The sequence below is a fragment of the Rhipicephalus sanguineus genome, chromosome 11 (assembly GCF_013339695.2).
Source record: "Rhipicephalus sanguineus isolate Rsan-2018 chromosome 11, BIME_Rsan_1.4, whole genome shotgun sequence".
Taxonomy (NCBI): Eukaryota; Metazoa; Arthropoda; class Arachnida; order Ixodida; family Ixodidae; genus Rhipicephalus; species Rhipicephalus sanguineus.
Genome location: NC_051186.1, coordinates 31867197 through 31880762, shown reverse-complemented (window position 1 = coordinate 31880762; position 13566 = coordinate 31867197). Strand labels below are relative to the sequence as shown.

Sequence of the window (13566 nt, the reverse complement as noted above, 5' to 3'; positions counted from 1 at the left end):
AACACGGCAAATATGTCACTGCGGAGCACATGCGCTCGCGGGAAGCACCTGTAGCCTGTAGTACAACAAGGCCCGTTGCAACTGCTGACTAGCAGGCTCAACTAAAAAGAAAATGTAGGTGGCAGCAGTGTCGTGTTATCATACAGGAAATTTTTGTATTGCAAACTAAATGTACTTATGGCTTTGCACACAATATTAGGTGCGTCTGCACTATTTGACCACTGTTTGTATTTAGTTTTCAAACTATACTTTTTATTCTTGGCATATTAGAGAATATTTTGCTCACGCCCGAGGCGACGGTTATCACTGAGTCCCTGCAAGATGCACGTAGGGTGGCTGGATTCTAGCCACCCTAGTACAGCTCTCAAAGGCAATGCTTTTGCGTACTACAAGCGCCGAACAGAGATTTGTTTCAGGGTTGGAGGCTTTGCCCGTGTGTAGATAAGTATGAATAGCATGCATTCCTGCACAATAAAAGAGAAAGGGTGTATCTGACCAGGTGCCCATTCCTCTACTTTCTCTGCGTAACAGCAGCAGAAGCGCCAGCTGCGGGATGAAAGGCATGCCCCCACCCCCTGTACCCCGCTCGCCGGAACTTGCCCAGACTTGCCGACGGGGAATGAAGAGGTCCATTCGTTTCACCTGCACTTCGTGAACCGGTTCACGGTGGCGCTGCACTCCACTCCGGCATTCGTTTCACGAGTTCAACATGGCGGCGTCGGCACCGCGGTATTCGTTTCGAAAAAGTGCAGCCATCGTGCAAGACCAGTTCACGAATTCCCTGCACTTACTCGTGAGGTAGTGCCGAGTCCGTGCAGCACAAGATGGCTGTAACCGCAGCAGACGACGCAGCCGACTGCATTCGTGGCTATTTTAACGGCGCCCAACGAATACTTCAGTGAATGTTTTCCGGTAGTTTGAAATGCCAGGCAGCGTAAGCGGCGGCCACTTTTACGAATCACAACCTCCACAATTCGCGAGACAGCCGACCGTAGCAGAGGGCTTGCACGACATCTGCACTCTCGTATTCGTTTCGGCATCTCGTTGCTGCTGCACTTTCTGAAACGTTCCCTGCACGACGACGGCACTCTGACGCCACCACCATGAACCAGTTCAGATAGTGCAGGGTGAATCGAATGGACTTAAGAATGGGGTGGGGGGTGGGGGAAGGCTACGTTAGTAGCCACTGCTCCCAGGCGTATTTTTGTTGAAAACGTGTAGCTGATGATACACTTCCAAATTCTGACTGCAACGATCCGACTGATTCATCTCTCGTGCTTCCCTCAGTGTTACCCCCATCCTCCGGGCAAATGGAAAACCGACAACTTCTCTGTAACTGTTCGGGGTATCGCTTCACCGCACGCGAGCAACTCTATGGAAATTAGTTAATTAATAAACGCTTCAATATATCCGGCGGATAAAACTTCAATATATATATATATATATATATATATATATATATATATATATATATATATATATTGAAGTTTTATCCGCTCAAGGTGGTAGAAATTAATCCGGAATGCCCTAATAGACCGTGCCTCCACAACGTGCTTTTGGCAAAGAATATCCCAGCATTATTATTATTATTATTATTATTATTATTATTATTATTATTATTATTATTATTATTATTATTATTATTATTATTATTATTATTATTATTGTTGTTGTTGTTGTTATTAGTGCTTAAGGTGCTCAATGCTTATCAGTGCTCAATATTATATCTCCTACTGAAACATGATTGAAATATTTATTGCAATACAAACTGTTTGGCGTTTGAGATTTCTCAAAGACAAAAGATGAATGTTGAGTTCTGTAAGAAATTGAATTAGATTTAGGTGCATGTTAAAGAATCCCAAGTGGTCGAAATTTTCGGAGCCTTGCACTACGGCGTGCCTCATAATCGTATCGCAAGGGCATAGGCAGAAATTGTTTTCTTTTTTTTTGGGGGGGGGGGGGGGGGGGGGGGGGGGGGGGGAGTGGCACCTCCTTGATCTGAAGTGGGGGCCGGGCAGGCAGATGTGGTCGAATGTCATTTTTGGCTCTGTATGCCATGACAAAAAAAAATTTCGAGGGGTGGGGAGGGAGGGGGCTTGGGGCACGGGCCCGATGTGCCGCCCCCTGGCTACGCCACTGTCGTATCATGGTTTTGGGACGTAAAATCCTCACAATTGTTACGATTAGCATTAGGATATAGAAATTTTAGTGGTGATGAACGCTTAATACAAATTTCTTAGCTGTAATGTGCTTTGGCATTAGGATACGCAATGGAAAATCTGCTTACTTCTGTTATCAGAAATCCTGGTGCATATTGTCATTTGAGTGTCTGATGCACACGTGATGCTAAAGGACATCAGGCTTTGCAGGTCTAATGTCAATCTAATGACACATTAGGTGTGCATTAGTTGCACATTAGACTCTCAAAGTTCATTTTCATAAGGGTTATACTACTATATATACGGCGATGTGCGTAGGAAGGAAGGGAACGCTAAAGAAAGAAACGTAATCCCTGTGTCGGCTATACGCTCATTACGGCGTGCTAAATCGCGCTTTCGCCGGCCGTGTGCGTATACTGCAGTACACACGCACACTGTTTTACGGTAGTTCTCATAGGCACACACAGGAAATACGGCTGTTATGCGGTGAGCGTATGCACTCTTTCGCCTTTCCTGTCGTAAGATGCGCGAAGGTCTTGCGGAGCTGTTAAACAACGTTGAAAAAGTGGCCGCTAGGGGGTCACGCATCTTTTCCGACTTCCCCACTGCCCCCCTTCAATTACCCCACCCTTCCGCACTATACTACGATCCCGTTTTAGTTCAGTGGTGGCGAAAAATTTCCGTGGGAAGCGCTGGTTATAGTATACGAAGTTTCGGCGGGAAATGATTATGTTTTACATTTATTATTACTACGGAATTAAGCGCGAAACGAACACAGCAGTCGCCACGTCTTGCACGGTGATGAAGTCACGGAGATTTACTATTTTTGTTTCAGCGAGGAAAACACAAAAAAATGTAAGATGTAAGAGCTCTAATATTAATGCGCGCAATGCACGTAGAATATCGTAGTGGGCACGCTTCTCCTCTTTTTAGCACATCCATGGCATATCCACACGTGTACGCATTTAAAGAAAACGTAGCAAAAAGTTAGTAACTGCAGCACTTACTGCCCCCATGTCAACTCTACGTTACACGGTTTGTGTGTCAGTATAAAAAAAATAATGCTAGAAACATTTTCGAGACAATATTGGTTAAAATATCTCCAGTGATGCAAAGTAGCACATCATATAAAACTACAATCATGACAAATATACGTTAGGATCCTACCCTCGGCAAAGAACACGAGGCTTCAGCTGGACTCAGTGGGGGCAACCTCCAAGGTGAGTAATTTCTCACGCTATAAACTGTATTCACGCAGTAAAACGACAAAAAGTACCCGAAATTCCTCGACGTAACTGATGTGCGTGACAACGAGCGCCGTTCCTTTAATCAAACAAACCCCTCCATGTTCTTTTTTTTTTTAATGTTGCACAATGCTCAGTTTCTGTAAATAAAAGGTACGCGCGTCATCAACACGCCCACAGATGAACCAGCTGGGCGGCGTGTTCGTGAACGGCCGTCCGCTGCCCAACGCGGTGCGTCTTCGCATCGTCGAACTGGCTCAGCTCGGGGTGCGGCCGTGCGACATATCGCGCCAGCTGCGCGTCTCGCACGGATGCGTCTCCAAGATCCTGGCGAGGTTCCACGAGACCGGATCCATCCTGCCCGGCGCCATCGGAGGAAGCAAGCCGAGAGTCACCACGCCAAAGGTATAAACGTAGCGGTGCCAGAGAACACGGCACTACACTCGGTTACAATCCTAGAATAAACGTAAGCTCTGCCCACAGCCCTCGCTGTTCCGCCCAGAGATCATAGGCGTGCGCACAGGAGGGGGGGGGGGACGCCCCCCCCCCCCTAATCACCTAAGAGGGGGGCGCAAAATCTGCCCCGTACATTGACCCTTCTGGTCACCTAAGAAGAGGGGGGGGGGGCGCAAAATCTACCCCATACATTGACTTAGTAGGACGGGGGGTCGCTGCGATGAACATTCCCCCCCCCCCCCTGACGGGGAACCCTGCGCACGCCTATGCCAGAGATAATTTGTATAGATGCCCCATCCAATCGCATTCTCTTATTTCCGTGGCGTCAAGCGTTTTTCGCGAGTTCAGGTATAGGTGATTCTCCCATGGAGACGCATGTCCGTGTCACTGGTTTCAAGGGATAGACTAACTAAGGATAGATACTATATAGTTCAATAAAACTTTCTGCTGGGTGAGTTGGTTCATACTTGAAAGGAAAATTGGTTGCGCACAGACTACACAACAATGCAAAAGACACGGACTATATAGCGCTACATTTTAACCAAGTTTGTATACGTAAACATTCACTGGCGTGGTAACAACGGTAATCACATTGTCCCGCTCTGCAGATTATATAACAGGCCGCGCAGGAACCTCATTTTACTATCCATTAAGGAAATTGTCGATTGACTTTTATAATGAACCAACTAGCCCAAAAATACGTCCTTACCTGTCTATAGGTTCTGTAAAGCTCGAGTACCGGGTTGTACCGAAAAAGTGGAAGGTGGCAAGTGATCGCTAATGACATGTCCTTCGCATCCAATGTGGCGATAAATAGTCACTAAAGAAGCTCTCCTTGTGAGAAAAAGCCCGGTGTAGTCTTAAGCTATGAAATTCCGCTGAAATGCGGAATGATTTATAACGGACAGGCAGGCCGCGGTGTATCAGTTATAGCAATATCAACAACATGATGTCAGATTACATCTATCGGCGCATTACCGGTCTTTTCAGCGTGAACCATTGCTTAGAGCACAAGAATTCTGGGTAAGAGTGTTTACACGCTTGCGCGCGAGATGTTGGATGTGTTTCCTAAAAGAAAGAAAGAAAGAAAGAAAGGAAGAAAGAAAGAAAGAAAGAAAGAAAGAAAGAAAGAAAGAAAGAAAGAAAGAAAGAAAGAAAGAAAGAAAGAAAGAAAGAAAGAAAGAAAGAAACAAAGAAAGAAAGAAAGAAAGTGTAGTGCCACTTCCGTTCTGCTTCCCAAGCAGTGAAAAACTGTTTTTATAAAGGTTGCTCTAATTTACTTTAGCGTGCTTTATGAGATGACTGTTGTTCTTGGACTTTGATACGTAGCTTTCTTGCGTCTTTTTATATGTGCGCTGTGTGATCAAAATACATTATTGCCGCGAGTTAACGTCTTCCTCACCGTCCATGTCCAATGTTGTGCGCTTCTCATGAGTAACGAATCTCAAGGCTATGTTTTTGTAGACTGCAAGAGCCGGATTCAGTATCGAAAGCCGGGAATACGTCATGTTCCGCAGCAGTGCCGCTTATATATCGGTTGTTTATCACGCCTTAGTTTTGGATTCGCGAAGGGTTACACTTTGATACTTTGATGTGAAACCGTTCACTGCTGCTCTAGAAACGTCTCCGAGGAAACGCTGTCCACAACCATGGGCGTCGGCAGGATTTTGTCTTGGTGGATGCAAACCCATGTTGGGGGAGGGGGGCGGGGAGGAGCAAGGGCCCCTTTTGCACCCGCCTGCCGACGCCCATGTCCACAACCGGGCTCCCACACCTTCGAAGGTGGCGGCACGACGATTAACGCTCTGGTTAGAAATGTCGTTAGTTACGATGGCGGTGAATTCCCCTTCAAGCAGCCGCGATAGGCGCTCTGAGTCACTTACAAAGTATTAGAAGAGCGCCTCTCAAATGCATATTTATTCACCATTGGAATGGCTGATAGCCCGTTATGCGACCTCTGCTGCTGCAGTGAAGCAATCGCGCACCTTCTCCGTGAGTGCACCCGCTGTAACTGCAAAAAAGCAGCCCTGAATACCAGTCGCACTAGGCCAGCTAGACAACCGCCTCCTCACAGAAAAACAAAATCCTGGGGCACATGGTGTCGTTGCGGTTTCTTCGAGAAACCGGACTTCTGCTCACAGACAACATTGTTGCGTCGATACATGGACGGTGCTGTAGTCATGACTTCGTAGTGTCGTCACAGACCCTCCATCTTCTCTTTCATTCTTTTACACTACCCCCTTTCCCCTTCCCACGGACAGGGTAGCAAACCGGAGACTAATTATCCTCCCCGTCTTTCCCTTATCTCTCTCTCTCTCTCTATCAGAAGAGCGCGACACGGCATTTCCACTTTCAGACTCCTCGGGCTACCTTCAATGCATGCGATCGCTTTTGAACACCCTGAACCGCAGACGGCCTTCTAACGGCGCCTTCTAATCGTTTCTATGTATGTCGTTTTAATATTGTTTGTCGTTAACGGTTTGTCCCTTATCGGTCTACGAGGTTTTTGCCACTTTCCTTTCTCCAATGCGCGCCAGTCTGCTACACGCTCGGTCGAGCAGAGACGAGAATGCGAGCGCACCGCAGCGGCCGGCTCGAAGAGCAAGAAAGGACGAGACAAGGCTCTCCTGTTTCCCGTCAGTTCCGCGTACAATAATGAGCTTCTTCTGCCTGCCGCCGCCGCTGCTGTTGCTTATACAGCGGAAAGCTTTAACGTACTCCCGTGGCCCGCTTCACTGCGGCAGCCGCAAACGAGTGTCAACGAGCAAGGCGGCGCGCGCGATCTGTTCCCGCTGCAGTTTCCGCGAACGCCCCCTAGCTAGACGTCGGCGAGTCGGTGCATCTCCTTGCAACCCGATATGGAACGGCGCCTTCGAGGGCTCGCCTAGAACTCGGGCGAGGAGGACTTCAGATGAGAGAGGACGAACAGCACTAAAGAGAAAAGAAGCGAGGCGAGAAAAGGAGTTCCACATAAGATGGCCGTACGAGACGAAGAACCGAGGTGGGCGAAGAGGAAATAAAACAAAAAAGAAGAACCGGCGTTCGCGGAAAGGCGTCGGCGGCGGCAGTGCAAACAAACGGTGCCGCATCAACGGTCCACCGCTTTCGCAGGATTATTTCTTTCGTTCCCGAGAAAAGAGGCCGCACGGACGCAGGTGGTGTGGGATCCAGAGTGTTCGACTTTCACCCCCTTTCCCACCGAGGAAAATAAAGATATAAGAAAAACGACGTGCGGAGATAGATTCACATCGCTCTATAGTTATGCGCCTACAACGCATGCATAGGCACTGCGGGCTGCGGGTCGTAACGCTCGTTTTCTTGGCCGCTATCATCGGTGCGAGCAACAGAGGGCGCAGTTATTCTCGCCTAAGCAGATGGAACCGGAGAAAACGAGCTTTGGTCTGAGTAACGCGCAGGTCTTCCTCGCACTGAGGGAAAGTTAGGCGGAAAAAAGCAACCGGTACATTTTATATATATATATATATATATATATATATATATATATATATATATATATATATATATATATATATATATTCATGTTACCCTACATGCCCCAGAGGAGCATTGAGTAGGGGGGGGGGTTACAGAAAAATCACTATACATAAAGCATAAAAAGAAATTATAACGAAGAAGAAAACAAAAAAAATTGTACAATGGAAGGGAGAAGAACAAACATTATAAGCAAATGCAGCAAAATACAAAATGGAAAAAAAATGAAGCATATTTATACAAAATCAAGGGAACATATAAACTTGCAGCTGCTCACGAAATTTGGCCGGATCTTTCAAAGAAACAATTTCATCCGGAAGGCTATTCCAAAGTGCGATGGCGCGTGGCAATGCAGAATTATTGAATGACTGTGTATTGCCGAAGATGCGTCTGAAACTGAGGTGATTATGAAGTCGACTAGATGTACGCGAAGGAATGTCAAGCGATAGACGACTGGCCCACGAGTTGTAGTAGTACTTATGGAGGAGGCATAGACGGGTGACAGGGGAGCGGCGGGAATCCAAGTTAGTAAGGGCAATATCGCGTTTGATTTGGGTGATGCTGGCGATTATACATTGAAGTGGTGAAGCGGGCTGCACGATTTTGGATGGATTCCACTTTATCTATTAGGTATTGTTGATGCGGAGACCAGATCGACGAAGCGTATTCTAGCTGAGGGCGTACAAACGTTTGGTAGGCCTGTTGCCGAATGGTAGATGGGGAATGATGCAGATTCCGGCGCAAGAATCCCAGAGTTCTGTTTGCTTTCGCGCATATCTTGTCGATGTGAGTACACCAGGCAAGATTAGTACAAAGATGAACACCAAGGTATTTGTAAGTAGATGAACGGGGAATTTCAGCTGAACAGATAGAGTAAGAAAAGTTAAAAACCGATTTCCTACGGGTGAAAGAAAGTACGCAGCACTTAGATGTGTTAAGCGTCATTTGCCAACGGTCACACCACTGATTTATTAAGTCAAGGTCCTTTTGTAAATGTACGTGGTCTTCTTCAGAGTTAATAGTTATGTACACTACGCAGTCATCCGCGAAAAGACGAATTGAGAAAGAAATGTTACAAGGCAAATCATTAATATAAATCAGAAAAATAAGAGGGTCTAACACACTGCCCTGGGGCACACCTGATGAAACAAATGAAGTAGACGAGCTGAAGTTATTGACAAATGTAAACTGCTGTCGATTGGATAAAAAATTTCGAAGCCAAGATAATGTTGATGAGTCGAGCTTAAGTGCAGACAGCTTAGCTATTAGACGACAATGAGCAACTCTGTCAAATGCTTTCGCATAGTCTAAAAAGATGCAGTCAACAATTTGATTACTATTCATGCCGTTATGTAAATCAGACGTAAATTCTAATAGCTGAGTATCACAAGATAACGCTTTCCGAAAGCCATGCTGATTTTGAAAGAAGTTATTTGACTCAAGATGGCTGTATATATGGGAGGTGATGATGTGTTCAAGCAGCTTGCAACAGATGCATGCTAGCGAAATGGGGCGGTAGTTACCGGGTGAGTGTTTGTTACCATCCTTGAATATCGGAATAACCTTTGCTATCTTCCAGTCAGTGGGAAGTTGACCAGTAGATAAAGACTGCTGAAAAATGTGGCATAAAATTTGACTGGACGAAGCGGATGTGTTTTTAGGTACCTTGGAATTAATATTGTCAACACCACACGATGTAGACAGCTTTAGACCGTGTATAAGTTTAGATATGCCTTCAACAGTAACACTGATAGGAGACATGAAGCAGTACTCACGATCGGGAACACTGGGAACCGAAGAAGAGTCTTCATTAGTAAAAACCGAGCAAAAAAACGAATTGAAGATTGAAGCACACTCAGATGCAGAGACAGGAACATTATCGGCGTTATGTAATGTAACGATGTCACTGCTACGGTCAGGCGAAATGGCACGCCAGAACTTTTTAGGGTTAGTGAATAAAAGTGAAGACAGGTCAGCGGAAAAGTATTTCTTTTTCGCTTCGCTAATCGCAAGGCAGTGAGATTTTAAGCAGTCTTTATACATAGACCATGACTTAGAAGATGATAACCTTTTAGCGGAAGCATATAACCTTTTCTTTTTATTTCTGAGCGATCTAAGCGATTTATTAAACCATGGGTTGGATTTGTCGTTAGAGATTGTTATTAGTGGAACATATTTATCTATGAGGAGCGCCATAATATTTCTAAAGGAATTCCAGTTATCCTGGACAGACCGGGAAGAAATGTATTGTGTAGGAAGACATCAAGTTCAGCATTCATTTGATCGTAATTTGCCTTGCTATAATCCCTGATTACCTTGCGCTGAACACCCGGAAATTTTAGTGGAATATTAATTGAAAACTGTAGAAGGTTGTGATCGCTAAAACCGTCTAACTGCACAATTGGACCTATGGTATGTGGCTCTGTTGTCAGAGCAAGATCTAAAATATTAGTATCGCGAGTGGGCTCTGAGACAAGCTGGGTGAAATTAAAGTCAAAACATAGTTCGATGAATTCACTTGACGTACTGCTCGAAGAAGACATGCGAGACCAATTAATATCAGGAAAATTAAAATCACCAAATAAGTAGATTTTTCTAGTGGGAAACAGGTCAAGAGCCCTGGAAACACTTTTTTGAAGCTCAGACACGAAAAGGCGGTCAGTGGAAGGTGGGCGATAGCATACGCACGTCAATAATTTTCGAGGTAAGGTAGGACAGGCGACCCAGACTATATCAAGGGGAGTGTCACTATCAACAAAGAAGGAAGGTATAGCTCGTTTGATGGCTAACAGCACGCCGCCACCCTTTTTATGTGGCCGGCCATGGCGATAAATGGAGTACTGATTTGAAGCATGATATAGGTCAGTGTCGCATACGTCAGCGAGAAGCGAAGTCTCGGTTAGCAATAGAATATCTGATTTAATGTCCTCGAGATATGAATCAAGCAAGACACGTTTCGGTAACAAGCTGCGAATATTATTAGTAAATGATACTGAAAGTGAAGGAGAACATGAAGTAGACGGCTGCTGTACATTAATATATATATATATATATATATATATATATATATATATATATATATATATATATATATATAGTGAAGCTTTCACGCACCATTTAACCGCACACTTTGGACAACTAGACGCTTTATTACAGTTATCGTATGTAACGTGTAATCTAAGGCAACGTGTATTCACGCAATGTTTATATTTAGGTCACTGCACTGTTTACAAGCTACGGAGAAAACAAAAACACAAGCTCACGTGGACGAAGGACGCAGAGATATCGCAAGAACGCGGGCGATATTTGGTCTTAGTCGGAGAGTGAGTGATTAGGAAGAAATTACATTTTAGGCTTTCGTAGTGTCGTTGCGTTAGATTTATTTATTCTAAGACACTGAACAAGAATGCGAAGTTACCCGGTGGCCCAAGAATGTACTTCAAACACGAGAAATTCCATAAATAGTAATAAAAAGGTTGAATATCCTCCTCCGTTATTTGCATTTTAAAGGGACACTAAAGAGAAACAATGAATTGGTTTAGATTGATAAAGTGTGCTCGGAGAACTCTTGTGTAGTTTATTTCACCACCATAGGTTTATTATTAGAGGAGAAAACCAAGTTCAAAGTTTCATTTTTAAATTTCGCGCCGAAGTTTGTAATTCGTGACGTAAAAGATTTCAAAGAGCATTTAACGTATTTTAGCACCACTGGCTCGACGAAATTTCCACAAACTCGTTATGTCAAGTCTCTGGCCCCCTCAGAGGACCATGTACTTCGATTTAACCGATTAGGAACTACGTAGGGCCAAGCAGGCGCCGTCAAAGATATGTGACGTCATGGAAAATGGTGCGGGAATTCCAAGGTGGCGTCGCCACCTGTATTTTATTTTTGCGCGTTTTCTCGCTTATTAAGCGTCTTCTCGCAGCAAGCGTGGTGTTTTTTGGTATTGTGGAAGACTGCTTTACTAATGCGAGAAAAATCGTTTTGCTCTTTAGTGTCCCTTTAACAGCTAGCACAGTTTCCGCCTTTAAAGCGGGCTTCTCCGTGCGATGTGTACTACTGCGGAGAAGCAAGCTTCGACAAACAATTTTTATGGGAGCGCGCCTCAAAAACAAGGACGACTCAGTAACATAATAAAGAAAAGACGTAAGCGCTGAACTTCATTCATTCATTCATTCATTCATTGCACGTCGTGCAGGTGGTGGCGTGCATCCGCGAGCTGAAGCGTCGTGACCCCGGCATCTTCGCGTGGGAGATTCGAGACCGGCTGCTGTCCGAGGGCGTGTGCGACAAGGGCAACGTGCCCTCGGTGAGCAGCATCAGCCGCATACTGCGCAACAAGGTCACACACGGCGTAGCCACAGCCGCAGCCACAGCCACAGCCAGGTACGGAGCTGGAGAGACGAGCTGGTGCACCGCTATCTTCTCGCCACGCAGGCAAGGGTCAAGGCTGAATATACGTACAACAGCTGATCATACTGTTTAATTTGCCAAGATAACGTAACGCATATGACTATAGTTCTAACGCGAGAAATTGCATACAAGTACAACCATGGTTGTATTTCAATATAACGTACGACTGTTCAATAGATCAACCAATCAACCAACCAATCAATTAATCAATAGATTAATCAATCAATCATCGTCATATGTCTCGCTTTCGTTCCCTTTTTTGAAAAACACCAACCGTCTGCTGTCCTGTCAGCAATGAAATGTGCAGCACTTGTCCTGTGTTGATGGTGGACCGTTACCAACATGCTCAATTTTCAATCCTAATAAAGAATGTTTAGCGCGCGCACGCCGCTCGGGACTAGGAAGTACTGGGCATGCGGCGAAAAAATGTTTAAGGGAAAGAAGATGAGGAAGAATTAAAGCACGCGAGACCGTTGATGGCTCAAGGACAAGATATGCTCCATATGGCGCAAAATTATTTTTAAGAAAACACCGTATACGTACAGAATAGACGCTCGCCTTTGTCTCCCTTTCTCGTGTCAGTTGTGCGTTGTCGCACCAGCTTACTTCGATACCCAGTAATGCGAAACCAACTATTCCAGCGATTGATTTTGCTAGCGTATACTATCGAACCAGAACAGTACGTCACAAGCACAGAAAGGGCGTGAAACCTGTGTTTTCATGCACAAACCGTTACAATTAAGTAGATCAACAGATAACCGTAATTCCCTGCCTCATAATCCAATGTTGCTTGACTCAGTGGAGGTTTCCGCAATTGTTCGTGTGTTCTTTTGTTTTATGTGTTCACATCAGGGCTGATTTTGTGTCTGCGAAACTTATTCACAGTTAGCAATCGTGGTTGTTTTTATCTGGCTTAGCATTCCTTCTTGTCTCCCTTATGATGCGCAGCATTCAGGCGGCCCAGCTGAGCCGTTGGGCTCCCCCTCACCACCCGCCACCGCCTCCTCTGCTGGGCGCCTACCCGCACCCTCACAGCTACTACCTGCACGGCTACTACCTGCAAGGTGCAGCAGCCGCGGCCGCAGCCCAGCCTCTCTGACAGCTGGCCATCTCCGATCATCTCATCACCGGCGCGGCTTCTTGAAAGTTCGTCCCGAATCGCACGGCTGAAACACGCGAGGTGCTTTGTGCAATGACTCTCACAATCATCCGGGAGGATGCGACTCGGCTCCAAGAGTGCTTCAACGTTGCGCCGATTGCAAAGCCCGACATCTGGTCCAGCGAGTCTCTCGAACGACAGCGCAGAGCCTCGTGGTTTGCGGGAAGCACACCCCTCAGCAAGACGGTCAAAACAGATTACATATATGCGAAGTCCTCGCCTGTGACCAATCCCGTGGTTCAGCGCGGAGCACGGACTCTGACACCACGTGACTGTGGACGTACATACGAAGACAAGCGTAAATTTTCATCTGGCACTTATAGGTGACCCGAGGTGTGGTCCGCAAACTTTGCATGGTGAAGTCTGAGCGCGGCACAGATAAGGACTGCGAACGCGATCTCTTCTGCTTATGTCAGCGCCGAACGAGTTTTGCATATATATATTTTCTCTAACTTCGTGGATAATTACGGAGTATACACCAAGCTAACAGAGTTTATCGATTCTTTTCTGCCCGCATAGAATGCGACGACAACACCGCCGCCCCTTCATGACGTCACTCTTAATTCTGTCAGTTGGTATACTCATATAATTTAGTGAACAAGACAGTGCAGATGCCGCCTTGTCGGTCTAATTCGGAGTATA

At 45.7% G+C, this 13566-nt stretch overlaps 1 protein-coding gene across 3 annotated transcripts in view; it reads left to right on the top strand.

Moving 5' to 3' along the window:
- Positions 1–13022, top strand: part of LOC119374729 (paired box protein Pax-1) — a 40636-nt gene extending 27614 nt beyond the window's left edge. For 2 of the 3 annotated variants that reach the window (XM_037644919.2, XM_037644918.2), the window contains exons 3-5: positions 3584–3808; positions 11551–11789; positions 12714–13022. In XM_037644919.2, the coding sequence (XP_037500847.1) occupies positions 3584–3808; positions 11551–11789; positions 12714–12864 (615 nt within the window). In that variant the 3' untranslated portion in view covers positions 12865–13022. The remainder of the gene's footprint in view (positions 1–3583; positions 3809–11550; positions 11790–12713) is intronic. The other variant, XM_037644920.2, reaches the window with a different exon arrangement.
- Positions 13023–13566: the final 544 nt, after the last annotated feature.